Source organism: Brassica napus, chromosome C5 (assembly GCF_020379485.1).
Source record: "Brassica napus cultivar Da-Ae chromosome C5, Da-Ae, whole genome shotgun sequence".
Lineage (NCBI taxonomy): Eukaryota > Viridiplantae > Streptophyta > Magnoliopsida > Brassicales > Brassicaceae > Brassica > Brassica napus.
In genome coordinates this window covers 15,450,914-15,475,593 of record NC_063448.1, presented here as the reverse complement: position 1 = coordinate 15,475,593, position 24,680 = coordinate 15,450,914, and the positions used below count along the sequence as shown (strand labels likewise).

The following is a 24,680-nucleotide window of genomic DNA, read 5'->3' as shown; positions in this document are numbered from 1 at the left end:
AATTACTAAGTTTCTCATTTTCTTATCTAGCAACTTTCACGTATTTGGGGGGGGGGGAGGAGGGAGAACAAACACTAGGTAATCATTACTAATTCCCCATATTATTCTTTCTACATCCTTTTCACTTTTTAACCTACGTAATGCCTATTCGTAGAGCACGTTTATAGGCAACTCTTAACCTCGTGCCTTATAATCAAAAAAAAGAGGAAAACACGGAGTAAAGCGAAGGCACGTCTCCTAATTAAGTGTTTGAAGACACGTTCCTTAGGGCGACGTGTCACAACTGTATTGGACAGAGGAATGATGAAGTCGTTCTCGTTTCTTTCTCTCTTCTCTTTATCTTCTCGGTTGCTCCGCAAAGGCGACGAAAATGGCGATTGTTTCCCCCTCTGGGTGGAGCTCGTCGATGTCTACATGGTTTTCTCTCGTCGATGATGGACAACGGCGATTTCTCTCTCTCGGTGCTTTCCTCGACGAAGGAAACGGCGATTGCTCTCTCTCGGTGCTCTCGACGAAACGGCGATTCCTCTCCCTCTTGGTGGCTTCGTCGAGGAAGGAAGACGGTGAATTCTCAATCGGTGGCTATCTCTCTCTCCTGGTGGCTCTCTGAAACGGCGATTGTTTCTGAAGGGAATCGAAAGGTAAAGCGGCTCTTTGATTCTTTCAACTATGCATGTTTTGATTCTTGTTTGTTTTCTCAACGGAATCGAAAGGTAAATCGTTTCTAAATTTCCTTTCATTTGTTTTATGTGTTTGTGTCGCTTCACAGATGGATCAAGACGCATGATCCAGGATTGAGCTAGAGGCGTGAAGTGGGCACAAAACCTGTCTCTTTGGCAGACAAAACCGCAAATCGCAAAGGTACTTTAGCTTTGATCTTTCTAGTTGTATAAATGTTTCTCTTTGCTCTGATGAAGTGGATTGCGAATGTGAATGTGATTTTAATTATTGTTTGGAATGTGATTGTGATTTATGTTGCAGAGGATTACATATAAATCTTTGTAATGGTTTTGATTTGTTTCTGTTTTTTTTTTGTCTTGAGGTTGTTTGATCAAGATGCTTGATCGAGTTGGTGAGACAAAAACGAAGATGACTACCATCGTTCATACATGTAAATCACTCTCTTTACTCTGCGCAATTGGATAAAGTATTAGTTTGAAATGAATTAACTCGTGGGTCAGTGTTTGGTTAGCTAATGAATTGATGTTTAAGTGGTTAGATAGAAATGAGATTATGGTTGGCATAGGTAATAAATACTTTTTATGGTTAGATAGAAATGAATGGATTACATTGATGAAATTGTGAATAAATGTCTTATCGTTCTTCTCTTCAATGCGTTGAAGCTTCTCTTCAATACGTTGAAGCTTCCCTTCCCACTTTCTCATCTAATAAAGTCTGTCCTTCTCCTCTGTCTTGAATACATTTCTCACCGTGTTCTTCCCTTTCCACTTCCTCATCTCTGTTATTTTCTTTCTCTCTTCTTTGAGCTTGCTTCCGAAATGGATTCTTATCCATCTTCCCACACCTCAAAATTTGTTGACTTACTTAATAGCCAACAAAGCATTTCGTTTGGTAACTATGAAGATAGTGTCTCACAAGCTTCATCACAAGCTGTTGGAACCGAAGATGGTGGAGAGACTGGTACACAGCGTAGAGAACGGCGGAAGTGGACGCCTGCGGATGATATTGTCCTCATTAGCTCGTGGCTTAACACAAGCAAAGATGTTATGGTTAGCAATGAGCAAAAATCAAGCACTTTCTGGTCAAGAGTAGCAGCTTATTTTGCGGCAAGTCGTCAAGATGGTGAGTGCCAGAGAGAGGTCCTGCATTGCAAGCAACGTTAGCAACGTTGGCACAAGATCAATGATCTTGTGTGCAAATTCTGTGGAGCCTACGAAGCTGCAAGCAGGGAGAAGACCAGCGGTCAAAATGAGAATGATGTGCTCAAACTAGCACATCAAATGTTCTACACGAACCATAACAAGAAATTCTTCCTCGAATATGCTTGGAAAGAGCTGAGGAACGACCAGAAGTGGTGTGAGGCAGTGTCTGCTAAAAATGAAGGAAGTTCTAAAAAAAAAAGTGTGAAGACGGTGGAGATTCTTCAAGCTCTCAACCAACTGAAGCGTCCACCCGGTGTAAAAGCGTCAAAGGCCCGTGGTAAGAAGCCAGTGGCTGAGGAGAAAGCGATGAAGGAGTTTGAGACAATGTGGTCTATAAGACAACAGGATCTCGCCCAGAAGGAACGCTTGTCTAAGATGAGACTACTGGACAGTCGCATTGCCAAGAAAGAACCTCTCGTTGAGTATGAAGAAGAGCTCAAGAAGAAGCTGATTAATGAGTTGTTGTTGTCTTAGTTTAAGTTACTTTTTTCTGTTCTCTTGAATTTCCATGTTATGTTCTCTTTTAAATGTTTCTTGTAATGTTTTATGTGGTTCATGTTTATGATAAAATGTTTCCTGTTAAATGTTTAAGTTTCTGTTCTCTTTTAAATGTGCTTGTTTATGGTAAAATGTTTCTTGAAGTTTCATATTTTGTTGAGGTTTATGTACTCTTAATGTTCTTCTTCATCTTGCAGGCTGCGTAGATCTTTGGAGCAAAGAAGACAGAGGTCACGGGTTTGTTGTTGACAGAGTTCACGGCTGTAAAAGACAGAGGTCACGGCTGTAAAAGGTAGTGGTCAGGGGTTAATGTTGTTGTTTTGTTTTCACGGTTGTCACGGGTTTGTCAATCGAACAGAGGTCACGAGAGTGTTGTTTACATGTTGTTGATGTAAAGTATATTGTCTTCTTGTCAATCGAACAGAGATCACGAGAGTTTGTAAAGAACAAGGACTTGCTTATAAATTGGTTTGTATTGTCACAATTCTCTCCATTCTCGTTTAAAAAAAAATCAAACCAAGATTATCATCTCATGGCATCTTGAATCAAACCAAAAATTCTATCTCTTCTCATCATTCTCTCCATTCTCGTTTAAAAAAAAAATCAAACATTTTTCTATCTTGTAACCAAAGCTCAAACCATCACTCAAACCTTTTTCTATCTTGTAATCATCTCATGGCATCTTCGTCTGAAGACACTTATGGTCATCAAGAAGCTTACGAGGATAACGAGGATTCGTTTGATGAAGCTTTCGATCAATATTTTGATCAACGTTTCGATCAAGCATTTGAGAATTTGTGCAATATGTATGGTCATCAAAAAGGGCAAAACAAAACAAGAAAAAGACGAGAATTTATTGAAAGAAACCGTGAAGAATGCCATCTTCGATTATGGAATGATTATTTCAGTGACACTCCAACATATCCTCAAAATCCATTTCGACGACGATTTATAATGAACAAGCCATTGTTCATGCGTATTGTTGATCGCCTCTCCAATGAAGTTCCATTCTTTCATCAAAAGCAAGACGTTTCCGGAAGATTTGGTCTCTCTCAACTTCAAAAGTGTACAGCAGCTATTCGTGTGTTGGCATATGGTTCTGCGCTTGATGCGGTCGACGAATACCTCCGGCTCGGTGCAACCACTACTCGATTATGTGTGGAAAATTTTGTGGAAGCAATAATAAATTTTTTCGGCGATGAATATCTAAGAAGACCAACACTGAAAGATCTTCAACGTCTACTTCATATTGGAGAGCTTCAGAGATTTCCTGGGATGATAGGAAGCATCAATTGTATGCATTGGGAGTGGAAGAATTGTCCCACCGCTTGGAAATGGAAATATTCTCGTGGTTCGGGAAAACCCACAATCGTTTTAGAGGCGGTTGCTTCATATGATCTCTGGATATGTCATGCATTTTTTGGACCTCCAGGTACCTTAAATGATATCAATGTTCTTGATCGCTCACATGTTTTTGATGATATAATATATGGTCAAGCTACGCAAGTGAATTTCTCGGTCAACGGAAGAGAGTATGATTTGGCTTACTATCTCACCGATGGTATTTATCCGAAATGAGAAACTTTTATCCAATCTATTCCAATTCCACAAGGGTCAAAAGCAGTTTTATTTGCTCAACGTCAAGAAGCTGCCCGAAAAGATGTCGAGCGTGCTTTCGGAGTCTTACAAGCTCGATTTTCCATTGTTAAAAATTCAGCACTTTCTTGGGATAAAGTATTTGGAAGATTATGAGAGCATGTATCATACTCCATAATATGATAGCAGAAAACAAACGAGGTGAATACACTCAATACGATGTTTCGGATTTCGAACAAGGAGAAGGCAGTGGAAGTTCACTTGTTGATCTCACCTTTTCTACAGATATCCCTACAAATATCGCCAATCAGATGGGTGTTCGAACAAGAATTCGTGATAGACAAGCGCATCAACAACCGAAAAGTGATCTGGTTCAACATTTATGGCGTAAATTTGGACGTGATCAAGATAACAACTGAACTTGGATGCCGCTTTCAAATTATTATCGTTTATTTTAGTAATTTTTGTTTTAATGTTTTTATTTTAAAATCTATATTTAAATTGTTATGTTTAACTTTGCTTTATTTAATAAATAAATTTTTTCTTTAAAAAAAAATTATGTTTAAATTTAAATTTAATATTTTTTATTGTTAAGAACCTTAATTAAGAAACAACCAATAAACCACTATAATTAAGTGTATCTTAACAATGTTTCTTAACTTAATGATAATAGTTAAAAAGTCATTATGCCCCACTTAAGAACCACTTTAAGAGTTTTGCCAATACAGATGCTCTTAAAAACATTTCCAATAAGCCAAAAGGACTGTTTTGTAATTGAAATTCTCCAAGTTGAATATTAAACCCCACACAATTTGTCTTATGGATAATTACTTAATTAGTAACTTATTTTGAGGATTTTTACCCAATTCACTATTTTTGTTATAAGGGAAAATTTTCCAAAACAATCTATGACTTTTAAATTCAAGTAAAAAGACAAAATTCTCAAATAAACCATTTAATTTCTCAATTATCGTTTAAACGCAAACAAATACTTACTTTTCTTGGTCATGTAATTTATACATGTGTTTAATAAACCACTAAGATCTCATTAACACACATTGAAACATCCTGATATAAATCTCTAATATAATCGACTTAATCTCCTATTCAAATCGATAAAGCCATATTTTTTTCTTCAAATGTTCTCTTCAAATGTATTTGACGTTTAACTGTAACTTGATACAACCATACTTTCATCCAAACACAGAATAAATATCAAATTTCATTGTTAAAGCCAATTTAACGACGTGGTTAGTCAACAGATAATGTGAGTATAATTTTGATAAAAAAGAAGAAGAAATTGATGGTCCGTTCTTTTCATTTAATTGAAAGTAATAGAAACCACATCATAACTATGAGAAATTTTGAATTATCAGAGTAGCTTTATTTATCAGGAAAAATTATAGGCAATCTGGATAGCATAATAATACTGGCCCAAACAATAAGGTCGAGAACATGATGCATAGAACTGCAACAAACTTACATATGGATTAAAGGCAACCACATAACAAATATAAAAGACAATGGAAACATGTATTTAAATGAAATTTCAATAGCCAAAGAATCCATTCCAACCTTGAAAATTAAAAAGGACTAGCACAAGAAAAATAAAAAGACAAAACATCACATGAGACTTGGTATCTTATTTATGAATTATATAGAAGGAGTTTAATAATACGAAGGTGGAGGAGGAGATTTGTATTCGGCCTTTGGAGATGGAGAGTATGCTGGTGGTGGTGGAGATGTGTAGACATATGGTGGTGGTGGCGATTTGTAGTCAACCTTTGGTGATGGAGAGTAATACGATGGTGGAGGTGGTGAACTGTAGACATAAGGTGGTGGAGGAGATTTGTACTCAACCTTTGGAGAAGGAGAGTAATATGGTGGTGGAGGTGGAGAGTTGTAGACATATGGTGGTGGAGGAGATTTGTACTCAACCTTTGGAGAAGGAGAGTAATATGGTGGTGGAGGTGGGGAGCTGTAGACATATGGTGGTGGAGGAGATTTGTACTCAACCTTTGGAGAAGGAGAGTAATACTGTGGTGGAGGTGGAGAGCTGTAGACATATGGTGGTGGAGGAGATTTGTACTCAACCTTTGGAGAAGGAGAATAATATGGTGGTGGGGGTGGAGAGCTGTAGACATATGGTGGTGGAGGAAATTTGTATTCAACCTTTGGGGAAGGAGAATAATACGGTGGGGGGGGAGGAGAGCTGTAGACATATGGTGGTGGAGGAGATTTGTACTCAACCTTTGGAGAAGGAGAGTAATACTGTGGTGGAGGTGGAGAGCTGTAAACATATGGTGGTGGAGGAGATTTGTATTCAACCTTTGGAGAAGGGGAGTAATACGGTGGTGGGGGTGGAGAGCTATAGACATACGGTGGTGGAGGAGATTTGTATGTGGGCTTAGGGGAAGGTGAGTAGTATGGTGGTGGTGGGGAGCTGTAAACGTATGGTGGTGGAGGAGATTTGTATGCATGCTTAGGAGTAGGGGAGTAGTACGGTGGTGGTGGGGAACTGTAGACGTACGGTGGTGGTGGGGATTTGTATGCATGTTTAGGTGAAGGCGAGTAATAAGGTGGGGGAGGTGGAGAATGGTAAACATATGGTGTTGGGGGAGATTTGTACTCAATCTTTGGAGAAGGAGAGTAACATGGAGGAGGAGGTGGACAAACACAAACATGTGGGTGTGGTGGAGATTTGTATACCACCTTAGGTGATGGTGAATAGTATGGTGGTGGTGGAGAGTTGTAAACATATGGTGGTGGTGGTGATTTGTATACAGGTTTTGGTGAAGGAGAGTAATAAGGTGGAGGTGGGGAGCTGTATACATATGGTGGTGGTGGAGATTTGTAAGCGGGCTTGGGAGAAGGCGAGTAATATGGTGGTGGGGGAGAACTGTACACATATGGCGGTGGTGGTGATTTGTATGCTGGCTTAGGGGAAGGAGAATAGTATGGTGGTGGAGGAGAACTATAGACATATGGTGGTGGAGGAGATTTGTAAGCGGGCTTAGGAGAAGGAGAGTAGTATGGTGGGGGCGGAGAGCTGTAGGCATACGGAGGTGGTGGTGATTTGTATGCGGGCTTAGGGGAAGGAGAATAGTATGGTGGTGGTGGAGAACTATAGATATATGGTGGTGGAGGAGATTTGTACGCGGGCTTAGGAGAAGGAGAGTAGTATGGTGGGGGCGGAGAGCTGTAGACATACGGAGGTGGTGGAGATTTGTATACATGTTTAGGTGATGGAGAATAGTAAGGTGGGGGTGGGGAGCTGTAGACGTATGGCGGTGGTGGGGATTTGTATACGGTCTTGGGTGAAGGCGAGTAGTATGGTGGTGGGGGAGAGCTGTAGATATATGGTGGTGGTGGAGATTTGTATGCTGGTTTAGGTGAAGGCGAGTAGTATGGTGGTGGTGGAGAGCTGTAGACATATGGTGGTGGTGGCGATTTGTATGCGGGTTTAGGAGGAGAGTAGTATGGTGGTGGTGGAGAGCTGTATACGTACGGAGGTGGTGGAGACTTGTATGATGGTTTGGGTGAAGGAGAGTAATAAGGTGGTGGTGGGGAGCTGTAGACGTATGGTGGGGGTGGCGATTTGTATATGGGTCTAGGTGAAGGCGAGTAGTATGGTGGTGGTGGGGAGTAGTAAACATACGGTGGGGGTGGAGATTTGTAATCAATCTTTGGAGAAGGTGAGTTGTATGGTGGTGGTGGAGAAGTGTAGACGTAAGGTGGTGGAGGAGATTTGTAATCGACTTTAGGAGAGGGTGAGTAGTACGGGGGTGGTGGTGGTGAGTTGTAAACGTAAGGGGGCGGTGGTGGAGAGCTATAGACGTAAGGAGGTGGTGGAGACTTGTAGTCTACCTTAGGAGAAGGTGAGTAGTATGGTGGTGGGGGTGGAGAACCGTATATGTATGGTGGTGGTGGTGGGGAGCTGTAGACATAAGGAGGTGGTGGAGATTTGTAGTCCACCTTTGGAGAAGGTGAGTAATATGGTGGTGGTGGCGAGCTATACACGTAAGGAGGTGGTGGAGATTTGTAATCCACCTTTGGAGAAGGTGAATAGTATGGCGGTGGTGGTGAGCTGTAGACGTAAGGAGGTGGTGGGGATTTATAATCCACTTTAGGAGATGGCGAATACATTGGTGGAGGTGGAGGAGAACTGTATACGTAAGGAGGTGGTGGAGACTTGTAGTCAACTTTCGGTGCAGGAGAATTGTACATTGGTGGTGGTGGAGAGCTATAAGTGTAGGGCTCATAAGAAGCAGCAACCATTGTTGCCATGATTACAAAACCAAGAGCGTAAACGAGATGGGCTGAACGCCCCATCCCGGGAGAAGATGTCATTCGTAGTTTGATTGCTTCTCCAACACTTCACTGCGTTGGTTTTTGTTTTTGTTTTTATGGTTCTACATTAATTGTGTGCATGCCTTTATATAGGTTCTGGGGTTTTACCATTTTTTCTATTTGTTTAGCTTGCATCCCAGTAATCGTGGAAGCATGTCTGCGCCAAACTATCGTGAAACGTGCAAGAACGTGCATCCAATGTCAACGAGCAGCTTGTTATTTTTATTCTTTCAAGTTCGTGAAGAAAGATGCATATCATTGTTCAATTATTTTGTCAACGACCCAATTAATTTGTTTCTTATTCTTCTTTAATGATTTTTTCCTTTTTCTTTTATTCATTTTGGTTGGGGAAGCTAGTTGAACTTTTCAAACTTGGAACCAATTTAAGATATTCGATGCTCTATGATTGATACTAAAAGTAACCACCGTTGTTCGGTAACTTAGCTGATTGATTGGTACTACGCTGTCCGGTTGCGTTTAGAAACATCCCTTATATACTAAAGCACAAGTCACTCAACAAATAAAAATTTAACATGTGGAAAATGTTTTAAAAAATTAAAAAACAATTAACTGAGAAAATTAATCTTCAGTCCCTAATTTTAAGCACATGTTGTCTATATTTTCTCATAATATTCCATCCACTTTCAAAATCAGTGGACCACTATTTTCAAACTGTTTTTTTCTTATATATAATTTTGATCTACTAATTTACTTTTTGTGTTTTTTTTTTCTCTTTCAATCTTCTATGCAACAGATTGTTCATTCTTTCTTTACTTGCTGAAAATGAGAGAAATGAGAGATTGAGTATTAGGTTCGTTTGCCAAAAAGAGAGATTGAGTATTAGGTTCGTTTGAATTTTTTTTTTTTTGTCATCAATAATACAAACTTATACTGACTCTGTAAACCAAACCGGGTGATCTGCATCCATGTGAACGACAAAAGACGGTTGCTTTCTAGACGTTTGAGTATTAGGTTCATTTGAATTGAACGGGTTTCTTCCTGTCTTCTTTCTTCTTTTTTTCTGTGACAACTGAAATTTTATTTATTCATCACCTGAATCAATGCTCAGTCGATAAATACAGTAGAATTATGGGAAGAAATTGATACTGGTATGGTATTTTTTGAAGAGATTTCAATTTTAGATCACTGCAGTGTATAACTTAGAAACTTCTTCTATCTATTGATTTACATGCACTGTAGGTTATGGTTTGGAGATATGAGATGGAGCATAATCAAAATTATTCCTGTGAAAGAGACAAGCATCAAGTTTTCTCCTCACAAAGAAGGTTTTGCATGTTTTCTACTCTTTACTATTTTTCTTTGATTTATTCATTAATATTTCCTTTGTTGAGTCAATTATTTTTCAGCATTCACTACTGCAATTGTTTTCGACCCTAAAACTATTGTTGGATGTTACGGAACCTGCATTTCTGAAAGGTAAATCTATTTTACTTAATTATTGCTAGACAATTCATTATAATTTCATAAAAAGCAAACTAAAGATCTAAAATGTAATCATATAAATTTAATAAAGCATCAAAATATGTAATGTGGGTTAGTTTCAGATGTGTGTTTGTTTAAAACACTTTAGTAAAATAACATAAAATATCAATGCAACAATTATTTTAACTATAAAAAACAAATATCAAATTTATTAGATTCATCGTATTTAAATTTAAATTAAATTAAATTAAATTATTTGTAGTTATAAAATCATTGAACAAAATTAATGGATTGAATAAAGTATTTTAACTATATTTATATTTTGGTATTTTAAAAAGTTTTGCAAACATGTATCCATTTTATAGTGACATTTGTTTTATCCTTTCAAGTTTCAATTGTTTTGTTTCTGGACCAGAATCTCTAATATATAACACTGTTCATCTAATATTAATAATAATTTATTCTGACTGAACATTATAAAAATGATAAAAATTTAAAACAATAAATTAACCTGTGCGCAGCACAGGCGATATACTAGTATATAATGTTCTTGCGGCTAGAAAACTATTGAATATATAAAATTAATGATATTAAAAAAATTGAAAAAATATATAATGTTCAAAAAAAATTTTCCTTAATTTTTTTAAATTTTTTTCTATAAAACTATTTTTCCTAAAAAAAAGTTTAGAAAGACTTTTATGAATGTTTATGATATCTTCTTGAATGTAAATTTAGCAAGGTCGTCCTAAATAGTAAGACATCTTTCTAAATTTGACTTATATGCATATTTAGGAAAACATTGTTGAATATATAACAACTTTTTAAAATTTATGTAGATATTTCTGAATATATATAATATCTTTATATCAAATTAAGGAAGATCGTCCTCAAACTCTATGAATATGTTATACATATTCAATAATATCTTAATATATATATATATATATATAAAATTCAAATTCGATTAGGTATTTATAAATATATATTCATAAAGGCTTCGTGAATACACATTTAAGAGTGTATTTTTAAAGAGAAATTTGCCAAATATGACTCACAACTTGATTTTAAATACAAACATATACCCAAACTTGAATCAAATGCAAAATTAACCTAATAGCCTTGTGAAAATACAGCCAGCTCCTTGCGACTAAACAAAAAAACAGAAGTCATTTTTACGAATATAGCCCCAGTAAGTCGTCTGAGTCGTCTGAGATGCTAGAAGTCTTCTAGGCGACTTTCAAGTAAGTCTTCTGGTGTAGCTGATCTTAAAAATAATTTATAAAATTTTAAAAAAATATTTTGATAAGCGAAAAATTAAAATCATGTAATTATAAACAGTTTTAAATGATATAAATTAAAATATAACAAAACTGAATTGTTTTCAACATAGATGAGTGTAGGTAGTGAATCATGGTATTCTTTGGTTTAGGGTTTGGCAACATATGTTGTAGTATTGTATGTATTTTTAGGGTTAGATTTTGGAAAGTTTGAATGTTTTTTTAAAAAAATAAATTTTTACGTGTAAGTGTTTATTTTTGTGTATAGTAAACACTTTTGAAGTTTAATTTGATTTTATGAAGTGTTTAATTAGTTAATTAAGTTTAGAGGTTATGTTTAGGGTCTAGACGACTTCCATGGAAGTCGTCTGGTGAATAATTTTAGCTGGACCTGCCTAAAATTTTTTAAAATATTATTTTCCCGCTTAAATAATTTAAACTAGACGACTTACTTGTAAGTCGTTTGGAAAGTTTTCTATTTTAGTTTCCCGCTAAAAAAATTTAATTTCCCGCTAAAAATATTAAAGTCTTCTGGGCGACTTACAAGTAAGTCGTCTAGGAAGTCGTCTGAATCAAAAATATTTTAACCTAATTGGATTTTTTGTCTCCCTATATAAATAAAAATTTACACATTCTCTCTCATTCTCTTAAATGGCTGCAACAAAAATGTAATGTTCATCATTCTAAAACTCTTCAACCTTTTTCTAATCTCTTTGAACTTATAAACACTAAGCTTTATATCAATTTATTGTTTTTGTCTCATGTCTTTCTCACTAATTTATCTTGTTTTTGCAGGTTTTTCATCACATGATTCTCATCTTCCACTCATTTAAAGGTAGATCTATCAATTTTAGATATGTATTTTTGTGTGTTCTATAAAGGTAGATTTATCTAATCTTCCACTCATTTTCTCTGTTTTTAAGCCATTTGAACATTTTTGGATATGCAGGTTTTTCAGATCTGGATTTGGATATGCAGGTTTTTCAAATCTGGAAGACTTCTGGGACGACTTACCTGTTAGTCGTCTAAAATATAATGCGCTAGACGACTTCCAGGAAGTTTTCCAGACGACTTCCAGGAAGTTTTCCAGACGACTTCCAGGAAGTCTTCCAAACGACTTCCAGGAAGTCTTCCAGACGACTTCTAGGAAGTCTTTCAGACGACTTCCTGGAAGTCGTCTGGACTTCTTGGAAGTCTTCTGACGAAGTCTCCCTTTCATAACAGATCTGAGCATTTTGTTAAGTTATTATGTCTGATTTTTCTTCATTTGGTAGCTTCCTGTTGTATAAAGGTCTTATTTTTTTCCCAAACTAAAAATCTCCAAACTCACTCTAACCTCTTTGACTTGAAAACACCAAACTTTATATGAATTTTTCAGTTTTGTATCATGTCTTTCTCACTAATATGTCTTTTTTTTTTGCAGGTTTTTAATCAGATGGTTCTCATCTTCCACTCATTTAAAGGTAGATCTATTAATTTTAGATATGTATTTTTGTGTGTTCTATAAAAGTAGATTTATCTAATCTTCCACTCATTTTTCCTGTTTTTAAGCCATTTGAACGTTTTTTGATATGCATGTTTTTCAGATCTGGATTTGATATGCAGGTTTTTCAGATCTGGAAGACTTCTGGGACGACTTACCTGTTAGTCGTCTAAAATATAATGCGATAGACGACTTCCAGGAAATCTTCCAGACGATTCCTGGAAGTCTTCTGACGAAGTCTTCTTCCATATCAAGTGGAGTTCATGCTTGTCTTTGTAGAGGAATGATCTATAATAGTTTTGTTTGTGGTCTGTTTTGTGATTTGCATGTCTACTCTTTTAGTTGTGAATTTTTTGTAAAATCAGTAATAATGTTTCCCAAGATGTAATACATGTGCTAACAATGTGCTTACACATTTACAAATCAATGAAATAATAGACTTCAATAGCCTTTCTCTTATCTTTGGATCTCCCGTATGCAATAATAAACTCCAATTGTCTTCTTCTCATCTTAATAAACAAGAATGTTGGTAGCTATTGATACAACATTTTAAGAAGCATTTTAACTTTTCTTCCAACTCATAACAATAATTATCATTAGTGTATGTAACAATAATACTTAAGAGATGGAAACAAACAATAGTAACTAGTCAAAGCATATAACAATTCGAGACTACTTCCATGTAAGTCTCTGCATTGACCAGAAGACTTCCATGTAAGTCGTCTACAGACAGACGTACTTCATGCATTTTAGTTATCTCGAGCAAGTTCCGAACTTGTCTATCACTTGTAACATGAATAGGAGGAAGGTCTGGAGCCATCTGTTGTAATGAGTAGGTTAACTCCACAAACTCTATGTTCATGTCCAGGTTATAATCTTCTTGAGCCATTGCAACAAGATCAGCATGTGTCGAACCTTCACTCAAAAATAACATTCTCGCTCCTTTGAAATGATCAACCACAAAATTCCAACATTCATCTTTCAACAATCATTCTCCATACACTGCATGTGACTGACGCATCATCTGAAAAAGTCAAAATAAAACACATTAGCAAACATAGAACAAAGAAAACGAAAGTTTATTAAAGATCGACGCGGACGACTTCAATCTAAGTCTTCCAGACGACTAAAATATAAGTCGTCTGGTCAACGCAGAGGTTATTTTTGCAATTGACTTTGAAATCTGTTATCTGAGACGACTGGAAAATAAGTCGTCTACTTTTGTTTGGTTAAAAGAAAACTCCAAAAAAGCTAGACGACTTACATTTCAGTCGTCATAGGTTAGTTTTGCATTTGACTGAATTATTTCAGAAGTTTGACTTTCTTGGACGACTTACATTTCAGTCGTCTCGTGAAAAATTGAAATATCAATATTTTATTAAAACTCGACGACTTACAATTAAGTCGTCATATGTTAGTTTTGCAATTGAAAAATAAAACTTCAATATTTAATTATACATAGACGACTTACAATTCAGTCGTCCGTCCGACGACTTACATGTAAATCGTTCAGGATTTACGAGGTTTGACCAGAATCTCGAAATAAAATTCTGGACGACTTACATGTAAGTCGTTGGGCGGACGACTGAATTGTAAGTTGTCTGGGTATAATTAAATATTGAAGTTTTTTTTTCAATGGCAAAACTAACTTACGACGACATGTAAGTCGTCGGGTTTTAATAAAATATTGATATTTCAATTTTCTACCAGACGACTGAAAAATAAGTCGTCCAGGAAAGTCAAAATTCCGACAAAATCCAGTCAAATGCAAAACTAACCTATGACGACTTACATGTAAGTCTTCTAGGTTCTTTGGAGATTTTTTTGTAACCAAACAAAAGCAGACGACTTATATTTCAGTCGTCTCAGAAAACAGATTTCAAAGTCAATTGCAAAAATAACCTCTACATTGACCAGACGACTTCCAGGTAAGTCGTCTACAGCCAGACGACTTACCTGGGAAGTTGTCTGGACGAACAGATCTGGAAAAAAACTCGATTTCATACCTTCAATTGGTGAGATAACTTCCTTAGCACACATAATGCTTCTCCAAGCACACAGAATCTCAAACGAAAGTGACCCACCCAGAATCGTTAGCTTCTATGACTCTATGAACCATAAAAAATGTAGAATCAAAATCTTGGGTTTTTTTAGCTGAATGTGGAGAGAAATTGAGAGAGATGTTGTGTTTAGTTCATAAGAATGGAGAAAGAAGAAGGATAAATCGATTTTGAGAGCATTAAGAGCTTCAAATTGGTTGTTCATGGTGGTTGGGGTATTGATGACAATGACAATCTTATAATTACTTGAAGCTGATGAGGGTGAGAGAGTAAAAATGTCATTTTCAAAAAATAAAATAAAAATTTGATGGCATTTTCGTGAATTATATGAACTTATGGGTGAATAGGGAAAAACTAATTTCCAAAAAAAAAGAGGTTAGTTTTGTGTTTGACTTTGTGTTTTAGGTCAATTTTGCAAAAAGCCCATTTTTAAATACAGATTTATGAAAATTTTCCTAAATTTTATGTAGATATTATACATATTTATCAATATAATCCTAAATATATTATACATATTTAGTAATGCTTTCTTAAATATGCATATAACTTAAATTGAAGAATATATCATGCGCATTCAGAAAAGTCTTCGTCTTTTTTTCTAAATGTTTTTGAAATAAAAAAATGAAAAAACTATTTCAAAAGACTTTTGAAAAAAAAATATTTTTTTTAATTTTGAAATATTTATTTACTTTTATATGATTATAAGAGTTTTAAAAGTTTTCCTAAAGGTACATAATTGTCATATACCCATACCCATTTAGTAAAATCTAATTTGATCACTTTGACCTTTGTAGACTTTGAGAATAAAAACATGTTTTGAAGCTATTTAGGCTATTTCTCTAAAATATTTATGGTTCGGACATCTAATATCATTTTTTTAACTGGCTTTCATCTAATAAATCTAAAATATCATTTTAAGCTGAAAAAGGGGTTTTAACTGTATCGGTTTAGGTTGCTCAAAAAAAAAAACTGTATCGGTTTTGTTATGCTTCACACGATTCCCTTAACTATGCACTTTGCCCTAAACCCAAACTATGTAGTTAATGAGCCAAGCCTTGCGAGTCTGAGATTGCTATTGCGATCGGTATTTTCTTCCTGCCTAGCCTAATTTATTTGTATAAGCGAGCTTCTAATCCCGTGTTGAAATTGATCGGCACTTTCAACTAACTATTGAATTTTCCAGGCCCGGCTTAAACAGTATTTGGCCCCTGTGCTATACAAAATTTTGTTTACCTATGTTAGTGAATAATTTAAAAAATTGGACCCTTAATTTAAAACAATTTCAAAAATGAAGACACTAAATTAGTAAAAAAATATTAATGAAAATATGAGGACCCAGTGTTCTTGCACCTCACCTCCAGTACCACCCCAAAGCCGGCACTGGAATTTTCCTACTACCTTATGGTCAGTTGTAATAATAAACTAGAGCTTGATCCGCGCGGCGGCACATATTTCTTTTTTATAAATTGTTTATTGAAATTTTTAAATACATAGGTTTTTTGTTCATTTTTATATTTTTATACATTAGAACCGAACCCACACGGATCTGGAAGGATCTGACTTGTACCCCAGCCGGAAATTTATAATACTTGAACGTAACCTAATTTGAAAACCCAAAAAACTCAATATTCGAAAGAACCGATCCATACCCGAACAGATACCTGAATACCCAAAAAATTCTTTGTTATTTGGTTTGAATTCTTTTTACGGATAGAAAAAAATCATTCAAACATGTGAATTTATTATGGTTAACATGTAAAATAAATTATGTATAACTATTATGGTAAAAGCAATTAATGAACTAATTAAGAAGTGTGAAAAAGAAATGTAAAGATCTAAAATAAATACTGTCAAAGTATTTGGGAAAGAGCAACTAATAAAGTAGCTAAGATAAGTGAAAAAAAAGTAATAAATCTGTTAAAAATAAGGTTAATTATATTTTAGTTTTTAATTTTAGTAATATAGATATGCTAGATCTTCTGCTTTGTCATCCACAAGGAGCATGAAAGTAAGAACATGGAAGAAATGAAGAATCATATGCTATAGAAGAAAGAAGAACAAGTTTTGAAAGGTAGTCTCATGAATTCAAAACTTGTTTACATATATGAATTTTTTTATAATCTAAAAATGTAAGCCATACATCAACTTCACACACAGGCCCAACATCACCACCTCCCCATCCTGATATCAAGAGTCCAATACGAAAGCCCATTACAAGATCAGCCACAACACAAGCAAAGACAAAGTGTGAGATACCTTTGGTACACGCAAGAGACGTTGGAATCCATTATTTTCGTAACAACTTCAGCGCTTTACAGTCTGTCACTGAGGACCACTCCACTTTACAGCTGTGACGTTCAAGGAGCAGATTGCTCTTCTAGATTGTTCCTTACCTGTATATAAACAAGTGTAATGTCACATTGTAAATGTTATCCAAAGTAGTGAAGTTTATTCAAAACTCTAGTTCTTTGTCTAAACATTCATATGGTATCAGAGCTATTGTAGCCTTAACATGTATCAACAATGGACGATCCACTCAACCCCTATCCCTTCCCCAGTAATACCCATATCCTAAGTTCAGTTACCTTGAAGTTGACCGACAGCAATTACTTGCTATGGAAGATACAGTTTGAGTCCTTGCTCTCCAGCCAGAAGCTGCTTGCTTTTGTCAATGGAGGAACCTTCCCTCCTGCTCCAACCTGCACCGTCGTGGTCAACGAAGTTCCTCCGGAACAACCAAACCCCCAATATGATTACTGGTTCTGCACGGACCAATTAATGCACTCTTGGATGTTTGGTACCTTGTCTAAAGAAGTTCTAGGTACGGTCTACACCCTCCAGACGTCGTGTGAAGTCTGGATCTCCCTCGCTGAACACTTCAACAAAAGCTTGCTAGCTAGAGAGTCCTCTCTTCGTCGAAGCCTCCAGCTGCTGACAAAGAAAGACAAAACTTTGTCAGCTACTGCAGAGATTTCAAGACCATTTGCGATGCGTTGAGTGCCATGGGAAAACCCATTGATGAATCTATGAAAATCTTTAGATTCCTAAATGGCCTCAGTTGAGAATATGACCCTATTATGACTGTAATACAAAGCTCCCTCACCAAGTTTCCGCCACCCACCTTCAATGATGTAGTGTCAGAAGTTCAAGGCTATGACTCAAAGCTTCAGTCCTATGAAGAAGTCCATACTGTCACACCACATGCTGATTCAATACTTATCAACAAACTCAACCGTTTGGACAGAATCAGCGTGGTAGAGGTCGTGGCTTCCAACCCAACCGCGGAAGAGGTGGCTACAACACACGAGGTCGAGGCTTCACTCAGCACCATAGCCCCTTTAACAACAATGGAGTGCGCCCAACCCGCTAAATCTATGGAAGAGTTGGTCACACTGCCTTGAAATGCTACAACCGCTTTGATAACAACTATCAAAGCGCAAATGCAGTTCAGGTCTTCAGTTCATTTCAAGAGTTTGATGCTAATGGAAAAGAGTGGTACCCTGATTCCGGCGCCACAACACATGTGACAGCTACAACCAACGGTCTTCAATCAGTCACACAGTATGATGGAAACGACACAATCATGGTAGCTGATGGCACCTTCCTTCCAATCACACACGTAGGTTCGACAACCCTTGCATCACACTCAGGTAACATACCCATCTCTGAGGTCCTAGTATGTCCTGAAATAAAAAAAAAATCTCTCCTATCAGTATCAAAACTCTGTGATGACTACCTGTGTGGGGTATTCTTTGATGCTAAGCAAGTTTGTGTGATTGATCTAACCACTCAGAAGGTGGTAACCAAGGGAAAAAGGTGTAAGGGCCTTTACATGTTGGATGTTCCTGGAGCAGCGGCGTTCTACACCAACAGAAAGCAAGCTGTATCAGAAAATATGTGGCATCACCGCTTAGGACACTCTAACTTCAGGATCCTCGAACAACTTCAAAAAAGCAAGGAGATAACGATAAATAAGAGAAGAAATACCTCGAGATGGGGAAGAGTTCAAGACTTCAATTTTTTTTCTTTTAGTTCTGTAGTTTCTCATCCCCTAGATCGGATTCACTGTGATCTTTGGGGACCCTCACCAGTTGTATCAAACCAAGGGTTTAAATACTACGCAGTTTTTGTGGATGAGTTCTCGAGATATAGTTGGTTTTATCCTCTGCGCCACAAGTATGAATTTTATCTTGTGTTCCTTGCATTTCAAAAAATGGTGGAAAATCAACTGACAAGCAAAATCAAAACCTTTCAAAGTGATGGTGGCGCTGAATTTGTAAACAAAGCACTCACCAGTCACTTCAGTCAGCAAGGAATCAGGCATCTGATCAGTTGTCCTCACACGCCGCAGTAGAACGGGGCAGCTGAAAGGAAACACATGCATCTTGTTGAGCTGGGACTATCGATGTTGTTCCACAGCCATGTTCCCTTGCAATACTGGGTTGAATCATTCAACACCGCTAATTACATAGCAAACATGCTCCCCTCCAGTGCCCTGCACGGAAAGAGTCCGCATGAAATGCTTCTCAACAACAAACCAGACTACACAATGCTCAAAACCTTTGAAAGCGCGTGTTACCCTTACCTGAGACCATACACAAACTTGAACCTCGATCCCTTAAATGCGTCTTCCTTGGCTACAGCAATCAGCACAAGGGCTATCGTTGCCTATTCCCTCCAACTGGAAAAGTTTACATCTCCAGGCACGATGTCTTTGATGAAAAAATACTACCCTTAAAAGAACAATACAAGCCATTAGTGCCGAAGTATGAGTCGCCATTACTAAAAGCATGGCAAACAAGAGTCTCAAAAACTGTACTTCATCATCAGGAACAGATTTTCAGAGCTCTGATCCCTCCCAGTTCTCCACAACCTCAACCACCACCCGCTGCAGAGGCCATCAACAACAAGAGCCTGTGGACATTGATGATCCTCTACAACAACAGAACGATCAGGCTAATAAAGTCTTTGCACCAGTACAAGAAAACGATGTCCATCCTATGACTACAAGAACGAAGGCGGGAATACACAAACCTAATGCAAGGTATATACTCCTAGATTCTCGCTACGACATACAAGAGCCAAAGACCATCACTGCAGCACTTCAGCACCCTGGATGGAATGCATCAGTATCTGAGGAAATGACAAACATCCACATGCTCTACACTTGGACGTTGGTTCCTCCTCCAGAAAATGAAAATTTCCTAGGCTGCAGATGGTTACACAAAGTCAAATACAATCCGAATGGCACAGTAAGAAAGCTAAAATCAAGACTGGTTGCAAAAGGGTACGATCAAGAAGGATTGGACTACCTGGAAACATACAGTCTGGTGGTCTGCACCGCTACAATCAGATTGGTTCTCGATGTTGCAGTCTCCAAAGGATGAAAGATCAGACAGTTGGACGTTTCCAACGCCTTCCTCCATGGAGAACTTGATGAACATGTGTTCATGAACTCCCCCCCCCCCGGTTTTGTTGATCCAGAAAGACGTCGCTATGTCTGTTTTCTCACGAATGGTTCAACATGTTATGTAGCTTCTTGATTGAACATGGCTTCACCTGCAGAAAATCTGATCCGTCTCTCTTCACCTACCACAAACAGAATCAATCAATGGTGTTACTACTATATGTCGATGACATACTATTGATAGGGAGTGATGAGAGTCTGACAAATAACCTTCTTGAAGTAATTAACAGAAGGTTTGCGATGAAGGATATGGGACCACCTCGCTATTTCCTGGGAATTAAAATAGAAGCTCACCATGAATTTCTATTCCTTCACCAAAGAGCCTATGTAGAAGACATCCTCCATCAAGCAGCACTGTCAAAGTCCAATCTGATGCCGACTCCTCTACCATAGAGACAGGACAACCTAGACACAAGCCCCTTTCCAGAGGCAACATACTTCAGGAGCCTCGCCGGAAAGCTTCAATACTTGACAATAACCAGGCCAGACATCCAATACGCCGTCAACTTTGTCTGGCATCGGATGCACTCCCCGACAATGTCGGATTTTGGCCTCTTGAAACTAACTTTGCGTTATATAAAACGCACAATCAACATGGGTCTCTGCATAAAGAAGAACACTGAGATGGCTTTAAAAGCTTACAGCGATAGCGACTGGGCAGGTTGTAAGGAAACTCGACGATCCACAACAGGCTTCTGCACTCTAGTCGGAGAAAATCTGATCTCCTAGTCCGCCAAAAGACAACAGACAGTCGCTAAATCGTCTACGGAGTACATAGCCCTCACCGCAGCACCGCAAGAACTTGCATGGCTCTCATCTCTATTCCGTGATCTCAAAATTCCAAAATACCGACCAACTCTCCTCCACTCTGACTATCTATGTGCTGTCTACCTCAGTGCAAAGCCAGCCTTACACAACTGCTCCAAACACTTCGACACGGACTTTCACTACATACGGGAACAAGTGGCTCTTGGTCTAATCGAAACTCAACACATTCCGGCCAGAGATCAGCTTGCCGACGTTTTCACAAAACCACTGGGAATGGGACCGTTCATTGAACTCAGGCGCAAACTCGGTGTAGGTGAGTCATCTACCCCGTATTTGAGGGGGGATGTAAGCCCAACATCAACTTCACACAAAGGCCCAACATCAACTTCACACACAGGCCCAACATCACCACCTCCCCATCCTGATATCAAGAGTCCAATATGAAATTCTATTACAAGATCAGCCACAACACAAGTAAAGACAAAGTGTGAGATACCTTTGGTACACGTAAGAGACGATGGAGTGTACCTTTGGTACACGTAAGAGACGTTGGAGTGCCTCACCTCCGTAACAGCTTCAGCGCTTTACAGTCTGTCACTGAGGACCACTCCACTTTATAGTTGTGACGTTCAAGGAGCAGATTGCTCCTCTAGATTGTTCCTTATCTTTATATAAACAAAGTGTAATGTCACATTGTAAAGGTTATCCAAAATAGTGAAGTTTATTCAAAACCCTAGTTCTTTGTCTAAACATTCATGAAAAGAACGAATCAAGTAGACACAACTAACTTTTTATGAAAGTAGCCTATTGTCTTGGAGAAAATTCTTGCTAAATATTTATATGCAATGATATATATTTTTCTTTTTGAAACTGGGGTTTTTAGTAATTAAACTCCTCAACTAAAGATGAATCGTAAAAAAAAAACCCAACTAAAAATCATGTGAAATAAACCCTCAACTTTAATTCCGCTAACATATGTTACCCTCCCTCTAAAAAACCGTGACGGATGGTAACATACATTAACGGTTTATAAGTTGAGGGTTTATAATGTTGAAAACTTAGTTGAGGGGTTTTTTTTACGAATCAAAAATCATTGAGGGGTTTTATCACTAAAAGTTATTAAATGGTTTAAAAACTTTATTATCATTTATATATTGTTTTATATTGATATAAGCCTTTAAAACTAATTTATAAATTTTAATACATTACTTTATAACCGATTTATAAAGTTTCATAAATATTTTAATACTTTTACATATGATTAATACGGTTTCACAACCATTTTATAAGTTTTTACAATTTCTGTTACTTGTTAGGATAAAATAATCTAACATTCTTCGTGATTCTAATGAAACATAAAGTAATACAATAAATTAAGAATAATATAGCAAATATATTATTTTATCGATCAAGAAAACAAAAATATAACGTATTTGTTCGGAAATCAATGAGAATAAAAATAATCATACATTATTTTGGGAGGATAGGGGGAAAGTATTAGCCGGATGACGGAAATCATGAAAATAGAAAAAAATGCGTCCTACTCTAAATAGAAAGATTGACTTCATAGATGAATTATCCTCGACACTACTTACAACTTAATATAACTTAGAAAATTTAAATTATTTGATATTTGACAATGACGATATAAACACACAAATTTTCTTATATCACTATTGCCAAATATCAAATAATTTAATATTTTCAAGTTATATTAAGTTGTAAGTATTACTAAAAATTATTAATTTAGGATGTATAAACTAATTTTATAATAAATTAATGTATTAAAATTTATAAATTAGTTTTAAAGGCTTATATCAATATAAAACAAATGTATAAATGATAATAAATTTTTAAAACCATTTATTGACTTTTAGTGACAAAACCCCTCAATTTAAATCGTAAAAAAAACCTCTCAACTAAGTTTTCAACATTATAAACCCTCAACTTATAAACCGTTAACGTATGTCACCCTCCGTCACGGTTTTTTAGACGGAGGGTAACATATGTTAACAGAATTAAAATTGAGGGTTTATTTCACATGATTTTTAGTTGAGTGTTTGTTTTACGATTAATCTTTAGTTGAAGGGTTTAATTACTAAAAACCTTAAAACCCCATGAAACTGATATGCAATGATATTTGTTCAATGAAGGGAAAAATATGTTTCCCTAAAAACCACATCTTCAGCTTGTTCCTTTATAACTCTAAAGAAAAGAGAAGGAAAAAATCTTCAGTTTTTTGTGCATAATTTTTATAAAATGAGTAGTATTATAAATGGAGAATCCAAAATATATATGTTTACAGGTAATAAATATCATCTCCGCAGCCACCATTACCACTGCAACCGCTGTCGCCACCACCATCATGTTCACGTTCCACTGATATCGATAGTTACGACTTATGTGACAGTGGTTAGTGGTGACCTTGTTGATATTTGTGACACTGGCAGCGGCTATTATATCAATGGTGGTGGCATATATATAAAGCTGTCAATTCGGACTTAAGTCAGCGGATTGTAGTCCGGTCCGACATGTAAATAAGCTGTCTAAGACTGTATTATTTATATCAGCGGTTTAGCAGATTAAGACCGCCACGATTTGCGGTTTGTGATGGATTGATATATGCAGTTTATGGACTTTACCACGGTTTTATAAATTAAAGGATTTTTAACGTAAAAACCCCTCAATTAAGTTTCGTTTAAGTAAAAACCTCTAAATTAAAGATTCAACAGAAAAACCCCCCAACGTCAGCTCTCTTAATGAATTAGACCCTCTGTTACTTGTCCCGTTAAAGTCGAGCACTGCGTATTGGGATGGTCATAAAACAGCACGATTTGTTAATAAAACAACATGATGTTTAATTAGATGCATGTAGTTTACCATTCCAACTTTAATTCCTGTCGTAAAAATTCCCGGAGTGTCGAGAGCTTAGAATGATGAACCCTAATTCGTGAAAGGGAGGGGCTTTGAGTTTCGTTTGGTTCTTGTGAGAATTCGAGACTGGGTTTGAGAGAGGGTGAGTTTGAGTTTGGTGAGAAAGTTGAAATCAAGAAGGTTCCTGTGGGTTTGAAATCGAAAAGTGAAAGAGTATATTCGGGAGCCGCTGGAAGACGGACAGGTAAGTTTGGTTTATTTATATGTGGAATCCTCTGATTACATTAGTTTGATCATGTGTTTTGATGTGATTGATAATAGTTTTTAAACAGAAGAATTCATATTCATTTATAGAATGCTTGAAACTATGATCACCGGTGGTGTTTTTCCAGAGAACATGAATAAGTTCTTTTATTCCCCGTCTGGAATTGTCGATCATAGTAGGAAGGATATATGTTGTGATACAGATGTGGTGGAGATGGTGAACGCCTCAAGTGAACTGGAAAGCATAAATCTTTTTGTTGTAAGAGCTGATGATCAGTTCTTATTGGAGGAGAAGAAGAGGAAGAAGAACCTACGAGTGATCATTTGAAGTTTGAACCATTTACATTAAGTTAAATTTGTTGCTTGTTGCTATGTGTTTTAAAGCGTTATGTTATTAGTTTCTTCCAACGACAAGTGCAAAAAATAGTTTTAAATGTCATGTTATTAAACAACTCTTCCAACACAACGACAATCATATTCTTGACATAAAACAAGTTAAAAAACAACACTTGAAACACTGTCAAAGCTGATACAAAAAAAAAAAAAAAACTAAAAACATCACTTACACCACAAAGATAGTCCTAAAACAAGCTACAACTACAATGATAGACCTTAAAACACAATGATAGTCAAAGACACAACACAAGCTACAACACACTATATCAATTGTAGAACCTCTTGGATTCTCAACTTCCAGTGATGCCTTCTCCACATCCT

The 24,680-nt window shown here is 36.7% G+C and overlaps 1 protein-coding gene and 2 long non-coding RNA genes across 4 annotated transcripts; 2 read left to right on the top strand and 1 right to left on the bottom strand.

Moving 5' to 3' along the window:
- The first annotated feature begins 65 nt into the window (after window positions 1-65).
- Window positions 66-3,505, top strand: LOC111206441. Its single transcript, XR_002658709.2, has 4 exons — window positions 66-641; window positions 770-861; window positions 1,043-1,111; window positions 2,579-3,505. It is a non-coding gene; the product is annotated as an uncharacterized LOC111206441 (long non-coding RNA).
- Window positions 3,506-5,419: 1,914 nt separating this feature from the next.
- Window positions 5,420-8,386, bottom strand: LOC111206440 (extensin-2-like). The gene has a single exon (XM_048758990.1). The coding sequence runs from the start codon at window positions 8,325-8,327 to the stop codon at window positions 5,646-5,648; it is 2,682 nt and encodes an 893-aa protein (XP_048614947.1). The 5' UTR covers window positions 8,328-8,386; the 3' UTR covers window positions 5,420-5,645.
- Window positions 8,387-22,861: 14,475 nt separating this feature from the next.
- LOC125587798 lies at window positions 22,862-24,415 on the top strand. Of its 2 annotated transcripts, none has more exons than XR_007324174.1 (2): window positions 22,862-23,943; window positions 24,054-24,415. It is a non-coding gene; the product is annotated as an uncharacterized LOC125587798 (long non-coding RNA). The 2 variants fall into 2 exon arrangements; XR_007324175.1 differs by having other exon boundaries at window positions 24,021-24,415.
- The last annotated feature ends 265 nt before the right edge of the window (window positions 24,416-24,680 follow it).